Source organism: Gopherus evgoodei, chromosome 3 (assembly GCF_007399415.2).
Source record: "Gopherus evgoodei ecotype Sinaloan lineage chromosome 3, rGopEvg1_v1.p, whole genome shotgun sequence".
Taxonomy (NCBI): domain Eukaryota; kingdom Metazoa; phylum Chordata; order Testudines; family Testudinidae; genus Gopherus; species Gopherus evgoodei.
Genome location: NC_044324.1, coordinates 160,796,528 through 160,811,525, shown reverse-complemented (window position 1 = coordinate 160,811,525; position 14,998 = coordinate 160,796,528). Strand labels below are relative to the sequence as shown.

Genomic DNA, 14,998 nt, shown 5'->3' with positions numbered 1-14,998 from the left:
CCCCCCCTGAAATGGGAGTGGGAGTGAACTGAATAGGGGCTGAGGACAGACACCAAAATGTCTCCACACCAGCCCCCACCCCCGTTCAGCCCTGGGGGCCCAGCTCTGCAGGGGCTGATGCCTGTGACTGAGGGCTGTAGGGTGCTTGTGCTCCCCTTCCCCCGTGGCGGCGTGGGAGTCAGTGGCAGACACACGAGGAGGCATGTTCACTCTTTGTATAGAAAATGGCAACTGTACAGATACATTTACAGAGATGAACGGGCCGAGCCTATGCCCACGCCAAGGGGCACTCAGCCAGGCAAGGCCTCGCGGAGCATGGGGTGGCTCCTGGCAGTGCGGTTCTGCATTGGCCTTCTCACTCTCTGGGCACCCCCCCACTGCCAGCGTGCCTGCTCCACTCCTGCAGCACCTCCTCCTGGGGAAGGCTGGGACTGCCGCAGGGGGCAGATCAAAGTCTGAGGCAGTGCAAGCAGCTGGGGTGAACGGCACCTGGAGGGAGGTCAGGAGCAGAGGAAAGGCTAGGGCAGAAGAGGAAGGAGGTGCAGTAATTGAGGCATCTGACTGGTACACCAGACACCTGGGCTCTATCTCCAGCCCTGCCCCACTTCCTCATCTGGAGTCTGACACTTCCCTAGCTCTCGGGAGGGATGGGGAGGAATAAAGCTACAAGTGTCTGAGATGCTCAGCAGCTATAGCGATGGGCAGCACACATGTATATAGGGCGGATGGGGCAGGGGTACAGTTTGCAGGGCTCCCCTTCCCTCAGCCAGGCATGGGGGTTAGTTCATTTCCCTTGCTGGGGGCAGGGGGAGAGAAACTGGACACGGGTGAGCTCTCCAGAGCCACCTCAAGAGGAGGCCAGGATGGGGAGAGCAAGTCACAAGCAGCCCCCAAGGGAGCAGTGACCCCAGGCACTCTCTTCTCTTTTGAGCCCAGGACCCCAGACTTGGTGGGTGTGATATAAATTCCAGGCAGGATCCTGGCATCTGTGCATGGGGAGGAAGTCACACAAAACTAGGCAGGGGGAGATCTGTGTGTGTGGGATCCAGCGGTCACACACAGTACGGGGGGCACATGATGGCACACAGGTACTGGAGCCATCACACAAGCCGGGGTGGGGTAAAGTGGCCCAGCCATAGGAGCCCCAAGCCATCCTCAGGGCAGGTGGAGGTCACTCCCCAGGTCACAGGGCATAAGGTCTGCTAAGGCAGTGAGAGTTCATAGCAGTGCACAGGAGACGTCCCCCCAGCACCGTAGCCTCTATGCGCTGGCCAGGGGATGAGAAGCTGAGCCAAGCATGGCCTCAGTGTCCATGCTGCCGCTCCACTAGATCACCACCCGGAAGAGGAAGGATAACACAGCTCCCAGCGCCAGGCCCAGCGAGAGGAAAAAGGCCATGATGGCTCCAGCCGTCTCAGCTTCATGGGTGAGTACCTTCCTGGAGGAGGAGAGAAGCGTCAGCCCATCGGAACTATGCACCAGCCCCCACCCTTGGTGGCTCCTGTCCTAAGCCCTCCTGCAGGAATCAGTGCCCTGCGACTACCCACATCTCCCCCTCCATTCTCAGCACCAAAGGGAAAGGGAACGAGGACCTGGAATGAACTAGGAGTTGTCCTTGGGGAATGATCCTGTGCCACCCCCAGCAGAAGGGCTGGAAGGAACCTAAAGGGCTTCTCAATGTGCACTTCAGCAGAACAGTGTGGGAACTAGAGCAGGTGGGCTGCCCGCCCCCCATCTCCTCCCCCCACCCCATGTTGTTCCAGCTGTGGGCTCCCCACACAGATCAGGAGACCAAGGCACAGAGCAGTTAAGATATTTCTGCTGGACACCCCACCCATTGTAACAGAGATGGGCTGAGAACCCAGGTCTCCTGACTCCCAGATCTGTGCTTTAACCCCTGCTTGTGGGTCCGAGTGAGGGGCTGGGGGGAATCCTGGGGCACACACAGGCTCTTATCCCCGCCCTGTGGCCAGGGGAGCCAGGCCCCTTTAGAGACCAACTGTTCTACCACCAGAGAGAAGCCTTAAGTGCCTGACAGAGAACAGTTAGTCCAGTTTGCAAGACCCTCCCAGGGTTGGGGTACTGACACTGTAGGAAAGGAGGGGACAGGATGGCATGCAAGGGGGAGCAGCCTGCAAAAGGCCACCAATGGTGGCAGGCAGGAGGGCCTGGGCTCCTTTTGCTCCACTGGGAATGTGCTCGGGAAGTGAGTTCATTCAACTGCCCAGGCCTTGGAAAAGCACTGGCAGAGTGGACATAGGCCCGGCACAATCAGTCGGTGGTGCTCTCGTGCTCCCTCTGCTGGAACATGGGAGGAAGAGCAGAAGTCTGCGCTGAGGGTGGTGCCCAAACCAGGAATATGTTTGTTTCAGGCTGTGTGAGGAATGCGGGGGCTGGGCCAGGGTGTCACACACAGTCACATGGGATTGAAGCTGAGCCTGGGGTCGAGCTCATGCTGTATGCGGAGCAGGGGCTGGGGTTAGGAACCAGGCTGGCCAGCCCACGAGCAGGGAGAAGTGCTGGCATGGCTGCTACTTGATAATCTCACACACTGGTGATGGGGAGAGGGAAAGGGGACAGGAAGGGCACCTGCTTCTGGAAGGAAAGGGGGCCGAAGGGGTAGCCACAGTGAAGGGCAGGGAGGATGCTGACTGCTTCCCATCAGGGCTTCTCCGCAGCAGTAATCCCATCCCCACACCCCACTGGGATGAGCGCCCAGCTCTGAGTTATGGGCTCGTAAAACGAGTGCGGCTGCTAAGTGTCAGGCAAAGTGCCACCCTGCAGCTCCCGGCGCCAGCATCCCCCCTGCCTTGAGAGACTGCAGGCCGCCCGGCCGACCCCCGCAGCTCCCTGTGCTGGGGCCGAGGCCATGTCCCTGGCTGAGTGCTCTGCAGGGCCAGTCGCCTTTGGCTGCTTAGCTCTGGGGGCAGCTTCCCCCCCATGCCCCAGGATCAGCCCTGGCCCATTGCTTTTACTCCTCTCTTAGGAGGCACAAGTCTGAGCTCAGCTCTGGGCTGTGGAGGAAGGAGAAGACTTGTGGCTGAAGCACAGGACTGGGAGCCAGGACACCTGCAAGGCCTGGAGCGAATCCCCCTCCCCCATTTCTCCCTCTGTATCATGGGGAGAGTGACCCTAACCCACCACACCAAGGCAATTGGAAAAGCACCCATTAGACAGGGGAACCCCCAGTCCCTTCAGGCAGGGCCTGGATAAGGGGCTGTGCCCAGTGGTACAATTGCCATCAGCCAGTGCCCAGTGCAGCAGCATGGGCTGGTGTGTGGTAAGAGGTCGCTTGGGTCCCTTCCCCCCGCCCCTAGTCATACTCACTTAGGCCCGAAGCACATGCAGAGGCTGGCCAGGTAGCCATTGGAGATGGAGAAGAGGATGATGAAGATGATGTACCAGGCATCATGGTGGAAGAAAACAGGCATGTGGCTGCGGGGCTGCACGTTGCACAGCATGAAGAGGGGAATGAAGACTATGCGAGCAGCCACCATGAAGGGCAGGTGCCAGCTGTCTTTCCCAGGCTGGGAGAGAGAGAAAAACACAGACCTATGAGTGGGTGGTGTGCCATAGAGAACTGGGGAAGTAGGCAGGCATCTCCCCGCAGGGCGCCGGGGAAGCAGGCAAGCATGGGGCATCTCCCCACAGCACCCCGCAGGGCACCGGGGAAGTGGGCAGACGTGGGGCATCTCCCCACAGCACCCCACGGGGCGCCGGGGAAGCTGGCAGGTGTGGGGCATCTCCCCACGGCATCCACGGGGGCACTAAGGTTTATCTGACAGCAAGAGGTAAAGGCGGAGGGAGATCCACACTAGTAAAGGGTAAGAACGTGGCTGTTGAGGGAGCTTGCCATTGTCCTACTCAACTCTAGGCCCCCCACCTTCTAACCCAGACAGCTCGGTGCAGGGCCTACCCACTCAAAGGGGGTGCTCCTGAGTGACACAGACTCCTTCTCTCTGCCCTGCAATGCCCTTTGCACTGCCTGCACCCCCGACCGATGCAAATGTGGCTGGGAAGGACTGGAGTCATGGAGCTCCTGCGCTGGAGCTGCTGGCTTAGGTCCCAGGGAGAATAGTGGGGTCAGCAGGCAGGTCACTGGGACGCAGTCCCTGGCTCTTGCCACCCCTTCAGGCCCATTCCCTAGGACTGGGCTGGGACTTTTCCAGCCTGCTGACTCGTGCTGCTGGAGCACTGGGCGGCGGCAGGAGCCAGAATGCTGAGCCAGGGTTCTGCAGAGTCAATAACTAACAGATGGAAAACAACAGGCTGGTGGCAGCTGTGAAAGCCCAGCACACATGCAGCCCAACGCCCTCTCCTGAGGGGACAGCCATCCATGGGAAATGCCCGTACTCCCAGTCGGCTTTCACTGAGCTCCCCATGTTCTCTGACCCCTGCCACAGCTAGTGCCGGAGGCACTGGCTTGGCCAGTTTCTGGTCAGTCTCCCTTTTTCTACCTGCTGAGTCTGCAGGTGTGAGCCCTCCCAAGGGAACAGTTCGGTTCTGGCTGGAACCTGCCCTGCTCAGTCCCTTCCCTTTGGTAGGTTCAGCGCACAGTGGGACCCCCATCTTTGTCTTTCTCCAGCTGGGTGTGACAACGTGCCCCATGGACATGATGATGCTGTGACTCATAGACTTTAAGGCCAGAAGGGACCATTATGATCATCCCGGCTGCTTCTCTCGGTTCCACCCAGACCTCTCCAGAGTCACCCTAAGGTCTCTGAGCCAGGTTTCACTGCCTGCGTCTGACACAAGCCTTCGTTGTCCCCTCAACTTGGGACCCTGCGGGGCACGTTGGGCTGGGCTGGGATGGTGGTGGGGCAATCGTGGGCACAAAGTATGCTGCGGGATTGGGGCGGGCCAGTCGGCCTGTTTGTGGGCACAGCCAAAACCAGCGTCCTGTTGACTGAGCAGCCCCACCCCGGGAAAGGAGGGCATCCAGCGGATCAGCCAGGCCAAACCACATGTAGCCACATCCGATTTCCATAAAGCTGTTTTGGAACCATCTCCTGCCGGGGATGTGGCCTGGCAAGGCAGCTCGGGGCCAAGGGCGAGGGCAGTCAGATGATGTGACCCCACTGCAGGGAGGGAGGTTCGGAGAGGCAGCTCCTGACAGCAGGGGATTCTAGCTTGGCCAGGCCGGCTGGCTCAGACCGGACAGGCTCTCCATTGTCTCATGCTGTCAAGAGTTTATTCAAACAAACAGCCTGAGCAGTAAGGGGGGAAGCATTGTGTGGGGCGTGGAGGAAGCAGGAAGAGCCAGAGACACCCCAGCCCCCCTCCCAACCCACAGCAGCAGGCACAAGGGATAGTCAATGCAGAGCAAACTCTGGACCCACAACCTGACTCACAGGGCGGCCTGCACTCAAGCACACACTCTAGGCCCCCTGGAATGTGGGAGAGAAACAGTCCCCCAGCAGCCCCGTTAGCCGTACAGGGCCTATGGCACACATTCATGCAGATCGGCTTCCAGAACACTCCCCGGATACACGCTAGCTACAGGGCGGGTATTTAGCCCTGCTCCTGCATTCTCAGTTCCCTGCTGCTGGCCGTGCCTGGAGGATGGCAGGTGGCAATTCCAGGGCAGAGTGGGTACAGGGCTCAGACCAGCCGACAGTCTCTGTGGCCCAAATGAAGGGCCTCTGAGCCCTACTACTGGGACAGGGCGAGTCCCCAAAGCAAACACCATAGAACTCCAGAGCTTTAATGGCACCATATGGGGCAGGCCCGAGGAGGCAAGAGAAAAAGACAGAGAGGAGCCAGGGAAGGGGCAGCCTTGGGCACTGCTTCCATGGAGGGGACTGTAGCCCATTTGGTCCCCTTCATGAGCCCAGCCCTCGACTGCCTACAAGCAGTGCAGCCCTCCCCACTGCTCCTCCTCTGCCCCAGCCAGCTGTCTGTGTGACTGCAGCCTGCACTTGTTTACAAAGAGGCTGCAATTGAGGAGATGGTTTCCTCCAAGCCACACTGCTGGGAAAACAGCACCATGGGAATGTCTAACTGGAACTGCACAGGAGGCCCGCCCCCGCTCCTATTCACCAGATCCCCTCTCGGACCTCCCCAGCACCTGCGCTCCTTCCCATCTCTCTGACTTCACTTGGGCTCACGCCCTCCTTCCCGGCTGGAGACCCCTCAGCTCCATCCTCTCCCACCTCCTCCTCTCCCCAGCAGTGAGCTGCTCTTTCCTTGGCCCTATCTCCCACTCAGACTTGAAGCCAGAAAGGAGCACCATGATCATCCAATTTGACCTCCTGCATGTCGCCGGCCACAGAACCTCACCCACCCACTCTTGTGACAGGCCTCTAACCACTGGCTGAGTTACTGACGTCCTCCAATCCTCATTTAAAAATTTCAAGTTCCAGAGAACCCACCACTGACTCTAGATCAAACCCACAAATGATCCATGCCCCAAGCTGCTGAGGAAGAAGAAAATTCCTTCCTGACCCCAAATATGATTATCAGTTAGACCCTGAGCATGTGGGTAGGACCCACCAGCCAGACACCTGGGAAAGAATTCTCTGTAGTAACTCAGAGCCCCAGCTAGTGTCCCATGTCCGCCACAGGAGATATTTGCCAGCTGCCATCCCCACCTCTCCTGCCCTGTCACACACACTCCCAGGGCAGCCCATCTGCTTCTGCTCCCTGGGCTCCTCCCTCCCTCCCAAGTAGCTGCTGCCCTCTGCACTCCCCACAAGGCAGCTGATGGCTTTCTGCCAGTACCACCTTCTATGCCAGGGATTGGCAACCTTTCAGAAGTGGTGTGCCGAGTCTTCACTTATTCACTCTGATTTAAGGTTTCATGTGCCAGTAATACATTTTAACATTTTTAGAAGGTCTCTTTCTATAAGTCTATAATATATAACTAAACTATTGTTGTATGTAAAGTAAATAAGGTTTTTTAAATGTTTAAGAAGCTTCATTTAAAATTAAATTAAAACTCAGAGCCCCCCGGACCAGTGGCCAGGACCCGGGCAGTGTGAGTGCCACTGAATATCAGCTCGCGTGCCACCTTCGACACCTGTGCCATAGGTTGCCTACCCTGTTCTATGCCCTCGGCATCCTGCATCTCGCTTTTCCCTGGGCTCTCCACTTCTCTCCCTGCAGTACTTTGCTGCCCCCAGCTGCTGGTGTCCCCCCAGGCGCCATGCCCTTGCTTGCTTGCTAGCTCTCTCTGGGGTACCCGTTACATCCATTTCCCAGGGAGTTGGGAAAAGCGTGTCAGACTCAGCTGGGAACACACCCCGAATTCACAGTGCATTTAGCTTCCCCAGCCAAAAGAGGCAGGACAGGATTCCAGGGGGACGGGCTCCCTATGTCTCCATGATCGTCACCCCTTGTCCTTCCCTAGCATGTACACACAATTGTACTGGAGCCCGAGCCCACTGGGAGGTAGGAGTCAGAGCAGGATCCCTATTGTACAGGTGGAGAAATTGAGGCAAGGCACAGGGAAATGACTCATGCAAGGGCATGCCATGAGTGGTAAGAGCCAGGGATAGAAACCAGGGGTCTGGACTCCTAGCACCCTGCTCTAACCCAAGAGTCCTCGCTCAGCTCCCAGAGCTAGGAGCAGAATTCAATGCAGAGCCCCTTGTGCTAACTTGTCAGCACCCGCTTCCCTGTGTCCTGCATGGGCAGCTGGGCTGTCAGGACACAGGGCAGCCCCGAGAAGTGAACTCTGATTGGCTGATGGGTCAGGGCCAGCTGCCAGGCCCTTGCCCCCTCTGCTCTGCCCCACACTTACCCATAAGCAGATGGCCGTGAGGCTCCGTCCCAGCCAGTCAAAGATATTAAACATCAGGAAACAGGAGACAGGGATGAAGTACCTCTCTAGAGAGAGAGGAAGGGTCAGTGACAGGTGACAGGACACCCCACCCCCTCCTGTCTGCTGCGTGAGGTGCCCCCCACAGTGCAGAGGGGACAGGGGGATCAGGCCTTACCCAACAACACGGCACCTTCCAGGGGCACAGGCTCTCACCCTCCCTCTTCCTCCAACACGACTCTCCCTGCGGCTCAGCAGCCAGGACAGGGCCTAGGCCCAGCCCACACCGTTGCTCATGGATCCTGCCCAAACCTGGGAGGGAAACCTGGCGCCCAGTCTGTCAGAGGGCATAGCAGGCCTGTCCAGCTCTCAGGTTGCCAACAGATGTCACTGGGGCCTCTCCCCTGTAGCTCCTTCTCCACTCGAGTCCCACTTTCTTCCAGCTCTGCCCCAGGGGTCTGCTCCCTTCTACCCCCGCCCCTAGTCTGCCCAACGATGAATGATAGGAAGTCTGCTGTCACTCACTCCACTCGCTGCTCCCAGCAATCGTGGTCTTCACCTCGGCAGTGACGGCTGGGTAGACCCCAATGGTGACAGTGAAGATGAAGCAGACGGACAGAGCCATGACCCAGATCTGGGGGGTTAAAACAGAGCCAGGACCCGTTACCCAAATATGCAGGGACAGACCAGCTCTGAGGTGTCCCACTCTGGGGTACAGACGTGGCCCAGGGACCCATAACCCAGGCATGAGGGGCGGTGGGTGTCACCGACTCATGTACCTTCTTAAAGATGCTGAAGACGGAGGGCTTCTCGCTGGGAACTTGGGGGGGTGTGTTGTTTGGGTAACTCTGTTCCACCCCATTGGGCTCATCTGTAGGGAGAGACAGGAAGGGTGAGAGGAGGTTCCAAGGTGATGGGTGACCCCAGGTGCGGCCAGTAGCTCCACGCCTGAGCCAGCACTGCTCATGCCTGCCGTTTCCCCCTCCCCTGGGATTCTGGGCCAGGCCACATGCAGAGGAGCTGAAGGCTTCCCCAGAGCCAGTAGCCTCCTCAGGTCTAGCTCCAGTCCCCAGCTCCCCCTCCAGCCCACCTGTCAATATTCCCCTCCTCCTGGCATGCCTCACCTTTCTTGATCAGGTCGATCTTGGTCTCCAGCTCAGCATGCCTCTCATGAACCCGATACTCGGTCTTGTCCTTCATCGAATGGTAACGGAAGAAGTCCTGCAGAGAGACCACACAGAGAGCTCATGTGTGAGTGGGGGTGTGGATCTCTCTGCCCCTAGGGATGAGGGCTGTCCACGGCCAGGACTGGAGTGTCACTGGGGAAGCCTGCATGCACAGGAATGAGGCTGGCTTACCCTTGCACTATGGCTCCTGTGGAGCACAGCAACCCCCCACCCCGCCACTCCTCTCTTCTGGCTGGGTGGTCCCCACCCCCGACCTCCCGGAGAAGGGCGAGCCCTTACCAGACGGGGCAGCAGGATGTAGGAGCCGATGGCCAGCAGGATCACCACGCAGGCTGTGATGAAGTAGCCGAAGGCGCTGTCTGCCAGCAATGAGCCGCCTAGGAGCAAGGAGAGGAATCATAGAATATCAGGGCTGGAAGGGACCTCAGGAGGTCATCCAGTCTAATCCCCTGCTCAAAGCAGGACCAATTCCCAACTAAATCATCCCAGCCAGGGCTTTGTCAAGCCTGACCTTAAGGAGAGAGGCCAGAGGTGAGGGAAGGCCAGAGGGGGTTGCTGGGGAAGGCAACAATAGGGGAGAGACTCCCCCCACCCCCAGCTCTGCCAGGAGGACACCCCTCTCCTAGGACAGGATGTTTGCAGAAGCCTGTGGAGACCCCCTGCAGTGACCACCTCCCCAAAAATTGGATTTTAGTGCTCCCCTGAGTGACCCCAATGTGTCCTTCCCTAGAGGTGCCCTGGCAGCTGGCTCTGAACTGTGGTGGATCGGGGGAAGGGCAACCTGCACCCCCTTTGTACTAAGCAGGCCCTCCTGCGGCTCCTGGGCACAGGCTGCTTTGCAGCAGATCCCACTGGAAGGTGGGAAACTGGAGGGCTGTAGATGGGTCCGCATGGGAGTTACTCACTGGAGAGAGCGCAGATCATGGCCAGAGCTGCGAAGGTCCCTGCCATGCCCTGCCCGCTCATGATGGGGGCTGTGTAGCTGACAGGCAGCAGCCCAGCCAATCCAAAGAGGCTTCCCTGGAGGATGGCACCAAAAGCTGCAAGGACAAAGAGAGGTAATAATGAGGATCGGCCAATAGGGGTGACATGGAACAGTGCCCTTCTCCCACCCCCCTGCAAGACAAACTAGGGAGCCACACTACATCATGCCAGTGCCCCTGCCCAGCTCCCTACGGCACCTCATGCTGGGGGAGACTGGGTCCAGGATGGCTGGGAGCTCCCCGCACAGCCAATGCCCCTGCCCTGCTTCCTACGGCGCCTCCTGCTGGGGGAGGAGTAGCCATACACTTCAGCACCAGGAGATCAGACCTAGACGCAAGACCCTGTAGCAGCAGAGTGGGTTGGCACTGCCTGGGGTAACAGTGAAGGGAGAGGTGGAATGGGGCCCGTGCCTCTTTCCACCCCTCTGGGGCCAGTTTCCCCAATCCCAGTAGCATTCAGGATTGTCCAAGGGCCCACTCACAATTGATGAGGATGATCTTGACCATGGTGATGACGAAGAAGGGGAGTGGATCCAAGGGGATCTTTACCAAGGCAGCCGTCATCATGAAGACCAGAAGGATGGCAACCAGACTGCCCAGGATACGGACTTTCTGGGGGATCCTGCAGGGCGGCAAGAGAGAGGCCCTCAGTGAGAAGAGACCCCACCAGCAGGACCATGGGGGGCTGCAGGAGGCACCCACCTCAGCAGGAGGCACCCACCTCAGCAGGCCTGCCTCAAAGGAGAATTGGGTCACAAAGGCCAGGCTGTGTCGAGTGGGGATTGATCCAGCTGGCCTCTGGGGGTGAAGGAGACCCAGCAGGAGGCAGAGTTCCTCGCATGGCCAGAGGGGATGCAACTCAGATCTGAACCTTAGAGTTCAGAACATGAGAAGCTAGCATGAAACCTCCAAACTTAATTACCAGCTTGGATCTGATATTGCTGCCACCAATCAGGAATTTTAGGGTCTGATATCCTCTGGTCCCCCACCAAACCTTCCCAGGGGACCCCAAGACCCAGATTCCTTGAGTCTCACAACAAAGGGGAATAAACCATTTCCCTTCCCCCCTTTACCTCCTCCCAGATTTCCCCGCCCTGGGGACCCTAGGATAATCCCTGCTTCAAGTCCTTGAAACACAAGTACCGAGAGATCAAATCTCTCTTTCCCCTCACCCAGAGGGTATGCAAAGTCAGGCTTAGTAAATCTAACACAAAGAGATTTTCCCTTTCCCCGTGTCTTCTTCCTCCCACCAATTCCCTGGTGAGCTGCAGACTCAATCCCCTTGAGCCCCCACTAAAAAAAAAATCCAACAGGTCTTAAAAAGACAGCTTTATATAAAAAGAAAGAAGAAGACATAAAATTGGTCTCTGTATCAAGGTGACAATATACAGGGTCAATTGCTTAAAAGAAAAAATGAATAAACAGCCTTATCCAAAAAGAATACAATTTAAAACATTCCAGCAACTACACACATGTAAATACAAAAAACAATATAAACCTATTGTCTTACTATCCTTGTACTTACAACTTGGAAACAGAAGATTAGAAAGCCTGGAGATTCCTGTAGTCACTCTCAGAGCCCAGAAAGAGAACAGACCAAGAATAAAGGACTCACACCCAAAACTTCCCTCCACCCAGATTTGAAAAAGTCTTGTTTCCTGATTGGTCCTCTGGTCAGGTGTTGTTTGTTACCCCTTTCCAGGTGAAAGAGACATTAACCCTTAGCTATCTGTTTATGACAGGATGGAGATGAGGGACTGGGCTAGGGCAGGGGCCCAGACTCACCTCTGGTGGAGGAAGGAGTTGAGGCAGGTGAAGATGAGCAGGGGTAGCATGGCACAGAGTGTCATGAAGTTGTTGAACCTAGCCTGCAGGTAGGTGGGGGGAGGCTGCTGGCCCTCATCTGTGCTGTTCAGTCCAGGGAGGCGCTCCAGGGAGGAAATGTTCTGGGGATCCCCGAGGCGGTTGGTGAAATACTGAAACAGAGAGAATGAAATGAATGCACCCGCCTCCGACACACCCAGACTGCACACATCCATGCCTCATGCATGTCCCTCCTGGCACACACCAGTTCCCACACCAACACAAGCATGGGCTGCACGTGCCACACACACTTAATCCCTCCCAGACACACAGGGCACAGAGCTCCTTACCATGGTGGCTGTCAGGAAAAAATTCCATGGCAGCAGCGTCCCCAGGCCAAGTATGAAGAAGATCAGCCAGACGGCTTTATACCTGTGCGAGAGATGGGCAGAATCAGAGGGGTCTCTGAGCAGGCTGCTGTTGCGATAAGACAGGCAGTAGGAGGATACGTGTATATTGCCCCCATCTCCTGACCATCCCTGGCCCAGAACAGGGGAGAGAGGAAGGAGGTAACAAATGATGAATTAGCTTAGATTCAATGTTCATAAAGGGAGGGCAGAGGAGAGATTTTCTCAGAGAAGGCAAGGTCCTGGGCTACCTGCCACTCCCACAGTTCTGCCAATGCCCATTACTTCTGACCTGAAGCCCCCCTGCTATCCCAGCCCTGGGCTCCCCACACACAGCTCTGCCAGTGCCCCTCACCCTGACCTGCAGCCCCCCTGCTATCCCAGCCCTGGGCTTCTCACACGCAGCTCTGCCAGTGCCTCTCACCCCTGATCTGCAGCCCCCCTGCTATCTCAGCCCTGGACTCCCCACATGCAGCTCTGCCAGTGCCTCTCACCCTGACCTGCAGCCAGTGCTGGAGCATCCACCACGACCCTGCTAAATCGATCCAGTGGTTAATTACCCTCCCTAGTAAAACTCTGTCTTACTTCCAGTCTGAAATTTGCCTCGCTTTGACTTCCAGCCACTGTATCGTGTTGTACCTTTCTCTGCTAGATCGAAGAGCCCATTATTAACTATTTGTTCCACATATAGATACTTATAGACTGGAATCAAGTCACCCCTTAACCTTCTCTTTGTTAAGCTAAAAAAGACTGAGCACCTTGAGTCTATCACTATAAGGCCTGATTTCTAATTTTTAAATCATTCTCCTGGCTCTTCTCTGAACCTCTCCCCAATTTATCAACCTCCTTCTTGACTGGTCTGTGGGCACCAGAACAGGACACAGTGTGCTAGCAGCAGTCACACCAGTGCCAAATACAACAGTAAACTAACCTCTCCATTCCTACTCGAGATTCCCCTGTTTATACATCCCTGGATCGCTTTAGCCTCCAGTGTAGCACTGGACGCTCATGGTCAGCTGATTAGCCACCAGGACACCCAAGTCTTTGTCAGAGGGTTCTCCATTCAGTAGGATGCTGCGCCGTCGTGCCTGTTTTTACTGAACACCTGCAGCTCCCACTGGCTTCACCTGGAGTGGGGAGCGCATAGCCCTTTTGAGAATCAGGCCCTACACATCCAACATGGGACACTCAAAACCAATAGCTGCTTTGTTGACCTAGGCCTTAATGCAGCCGAATGGGCATGCGGAGTCCTGACTGCCCCCTAGTGGCGGCTCTAATCATAGTGCTGCTTAGTACAGCACCTGGCTGTTGGACCCAGAATCCCCTAATGGGAAGTTGGATGTGTTGGAGTTTGGAGAAATAAGGCCAAGTGGGTTGTTCGCTGCAAACACCGGGGACTCCCACTTCCTTACCCGCTGTGCGTGCCTTCCCAGAGATGAGACTGGGTGCCCCCAATGAGGTGTAACCCGGGGGGAGCTACATCTGACACTTCACACGGCATTGATGCAAAGGCAGAACGGATCTCTATTGTAGGAGAGGGCAGTGGGGAAAAGGGGGTCTGCTTGGCCCAGGAGGGGTTGTGTGGAGCCCTGCGAGTGCTGAGTGTGATGCAGTAGGGACTGTCTGTGTGGGGGGTGGGAGAGCAGGGGAGGACTTTAGGGGATGGACGATGCCAGGGCCTGTAACCTGAGCTAGGTAAGGGAGGGGAAAGGTCAACACCTTTGCCCGGGAAGGGGACAAAGGAAGGGAGTGGCAGGAGGGAAGCAGTTTGAGTTTGGGCTTGGGGCTGTGTGGGCGGAATTCAGGGTATCCTAGCTAGGATCCAAGCACCCTGAAAGCCCAGAAGGACTCGGTGGAGGGGTCCTGACTGTGCCTGCAAGCTCTGCTGTAACCTGCATTCCTGTTGTCCAATAAACCTTCTGTTTTACTGGCTGGCTAAGAGTCACTGTGGGTCCCAGGAAGAGGGGTGCAGGGCCGGACTCCCCCACACTCTGTGACACTGAGACAGTCCCCTCCTCCCACTGACATTAAGCAAGAGTTCAATGGTTCAGCTGCCCTGGGACCCAAAAGGGATTTCCAGGCTGTTATGAAAGAAGGAGGGAGTGAGGGTGTTGGCTGCTCACAGGCCCGTGGCAGCCAGATGCGTCCTGGCAGCTGGCAGATATGGGAGGGGGCCAAGTCTCTTAGTATTCGTCTTCCTCCTTGCAGTGCAGAATGTTTGCAGCCCATGAGTTATGCGAAAACTGACAAGGAGAGCCTCCGAGGGAGGAGAGAGCCACAGACCCGATCCTGCTGCTTTAGTCATGTCACACTCTACAGACTGGGTTTCACCATAGAGCTACACATAGCCCAGCACTGGCTGCTGCTCCCCCAGCCCTCAGCTGCAGGGCCGGGGCATACGGCAGGGCAGCAGGGTTTCTGGGTTTGGGGACAACAATATCTCCCCACCATCCCACCTCCACGTTCCAGGGACACTGGATTTGCCAAGATCATGGCAGCCGTGGGCTCACTTGTTGAGTCTGCCAGGCTGCCGGGAGAGGGTCCTGTGAACACCACTGCGGCTGTGGTTCTATCAGGAAGGGCTGGTTGGTGACTAGTTTGGGAGGCGATGTTTCCAGGGGACGTGTGTGCATGAACACTGAGGCCTGGCCATACCTGTCTGAGGGACCGCTGCTCGTTGTCATGATGCTTGGAGGCGGTCAGCAATGTTTGGTGGCTCCCAGCAACTCTCACTCCTTCACTATGCTGCTGGCCTCCTGCAAATCCAAACCAAGCAGAGAGAGCTTAGAGGGGAGCTGGAATCCCGGGAGCAAGGGGCACAGTGCTGGTTTTAGTGCCGGGGGCATCCTGGGTGAGCTC

General features: G+C 57.0%; 1 protein-coding gene across 7 annotated transcripts in view; it reads right to left on the bottom strand.

Annotated features, from left to right (window-relative positions):
* Positions 1-200: 200 nt before the first annotated feature.
* SLC29A1 (solute carrier family 29 member 1 (Augustine blood group)) overlaps positions 201-14,998 on the bottom strand; it is a 57,552-nt gene continuing 42,754 nt past the window's right edge. For 6 of the 7 annotated variants that reach the window (XM_030557220.1, XM_030557221.1, XM_030557219.1 and 3 more), the window contains 12 exons: positions 14,795-14,895; positions 12,083-12,164; positions 11,715-11,905; positions 10,412-10,551; positions 9,852-9,986; positions 9,226-9,323; positions 8,884-8,980; positions 8,539-8,630; positions 8,285-8,393; positions 7,742-7,827; positions 3,328-3,527; positions 201-1,438 (listed from right to left, as the gene is read on the bottom strand). In XM_030557220.1, coding sequence (XP_030413080.1) covers positions 1,327-1,438; positions 3,328-3,527; positions 7,742-7,827; positions 8,285-8,393; positions 8,539-8,630; positions 8,884-8,980; positions 9,226-9,323; positions 9,852-9,986; positions 10,412-10,551; positions 11,715-11,905; positions 12,083-12,164; positions 14,795-14,823 — 1,371 coding nt within the window. In that variant the 5' untranslated portion in view covers positions 14,824-14,895 and the 3' untranslated portion in view covers positions 201-1,326. Of the gene's footprint in view, positions 1,439-3,327; positions 3,528-7,741; positions 7,828-8,284; positions 8,394-8,538; positions 8,631-8,883; positions 8,981-9,225; positions 9,324-9,851; positions 9,987-10,411; positions 10,552-11,714; positions 11,906-12,082; positions 12,165-13,070; positions 13,267-14,794; positions 14,896-14,998 lie in introns of those variants that run through there. The other variant, XM_030557223.1, reaches the window with a different exon arrangement.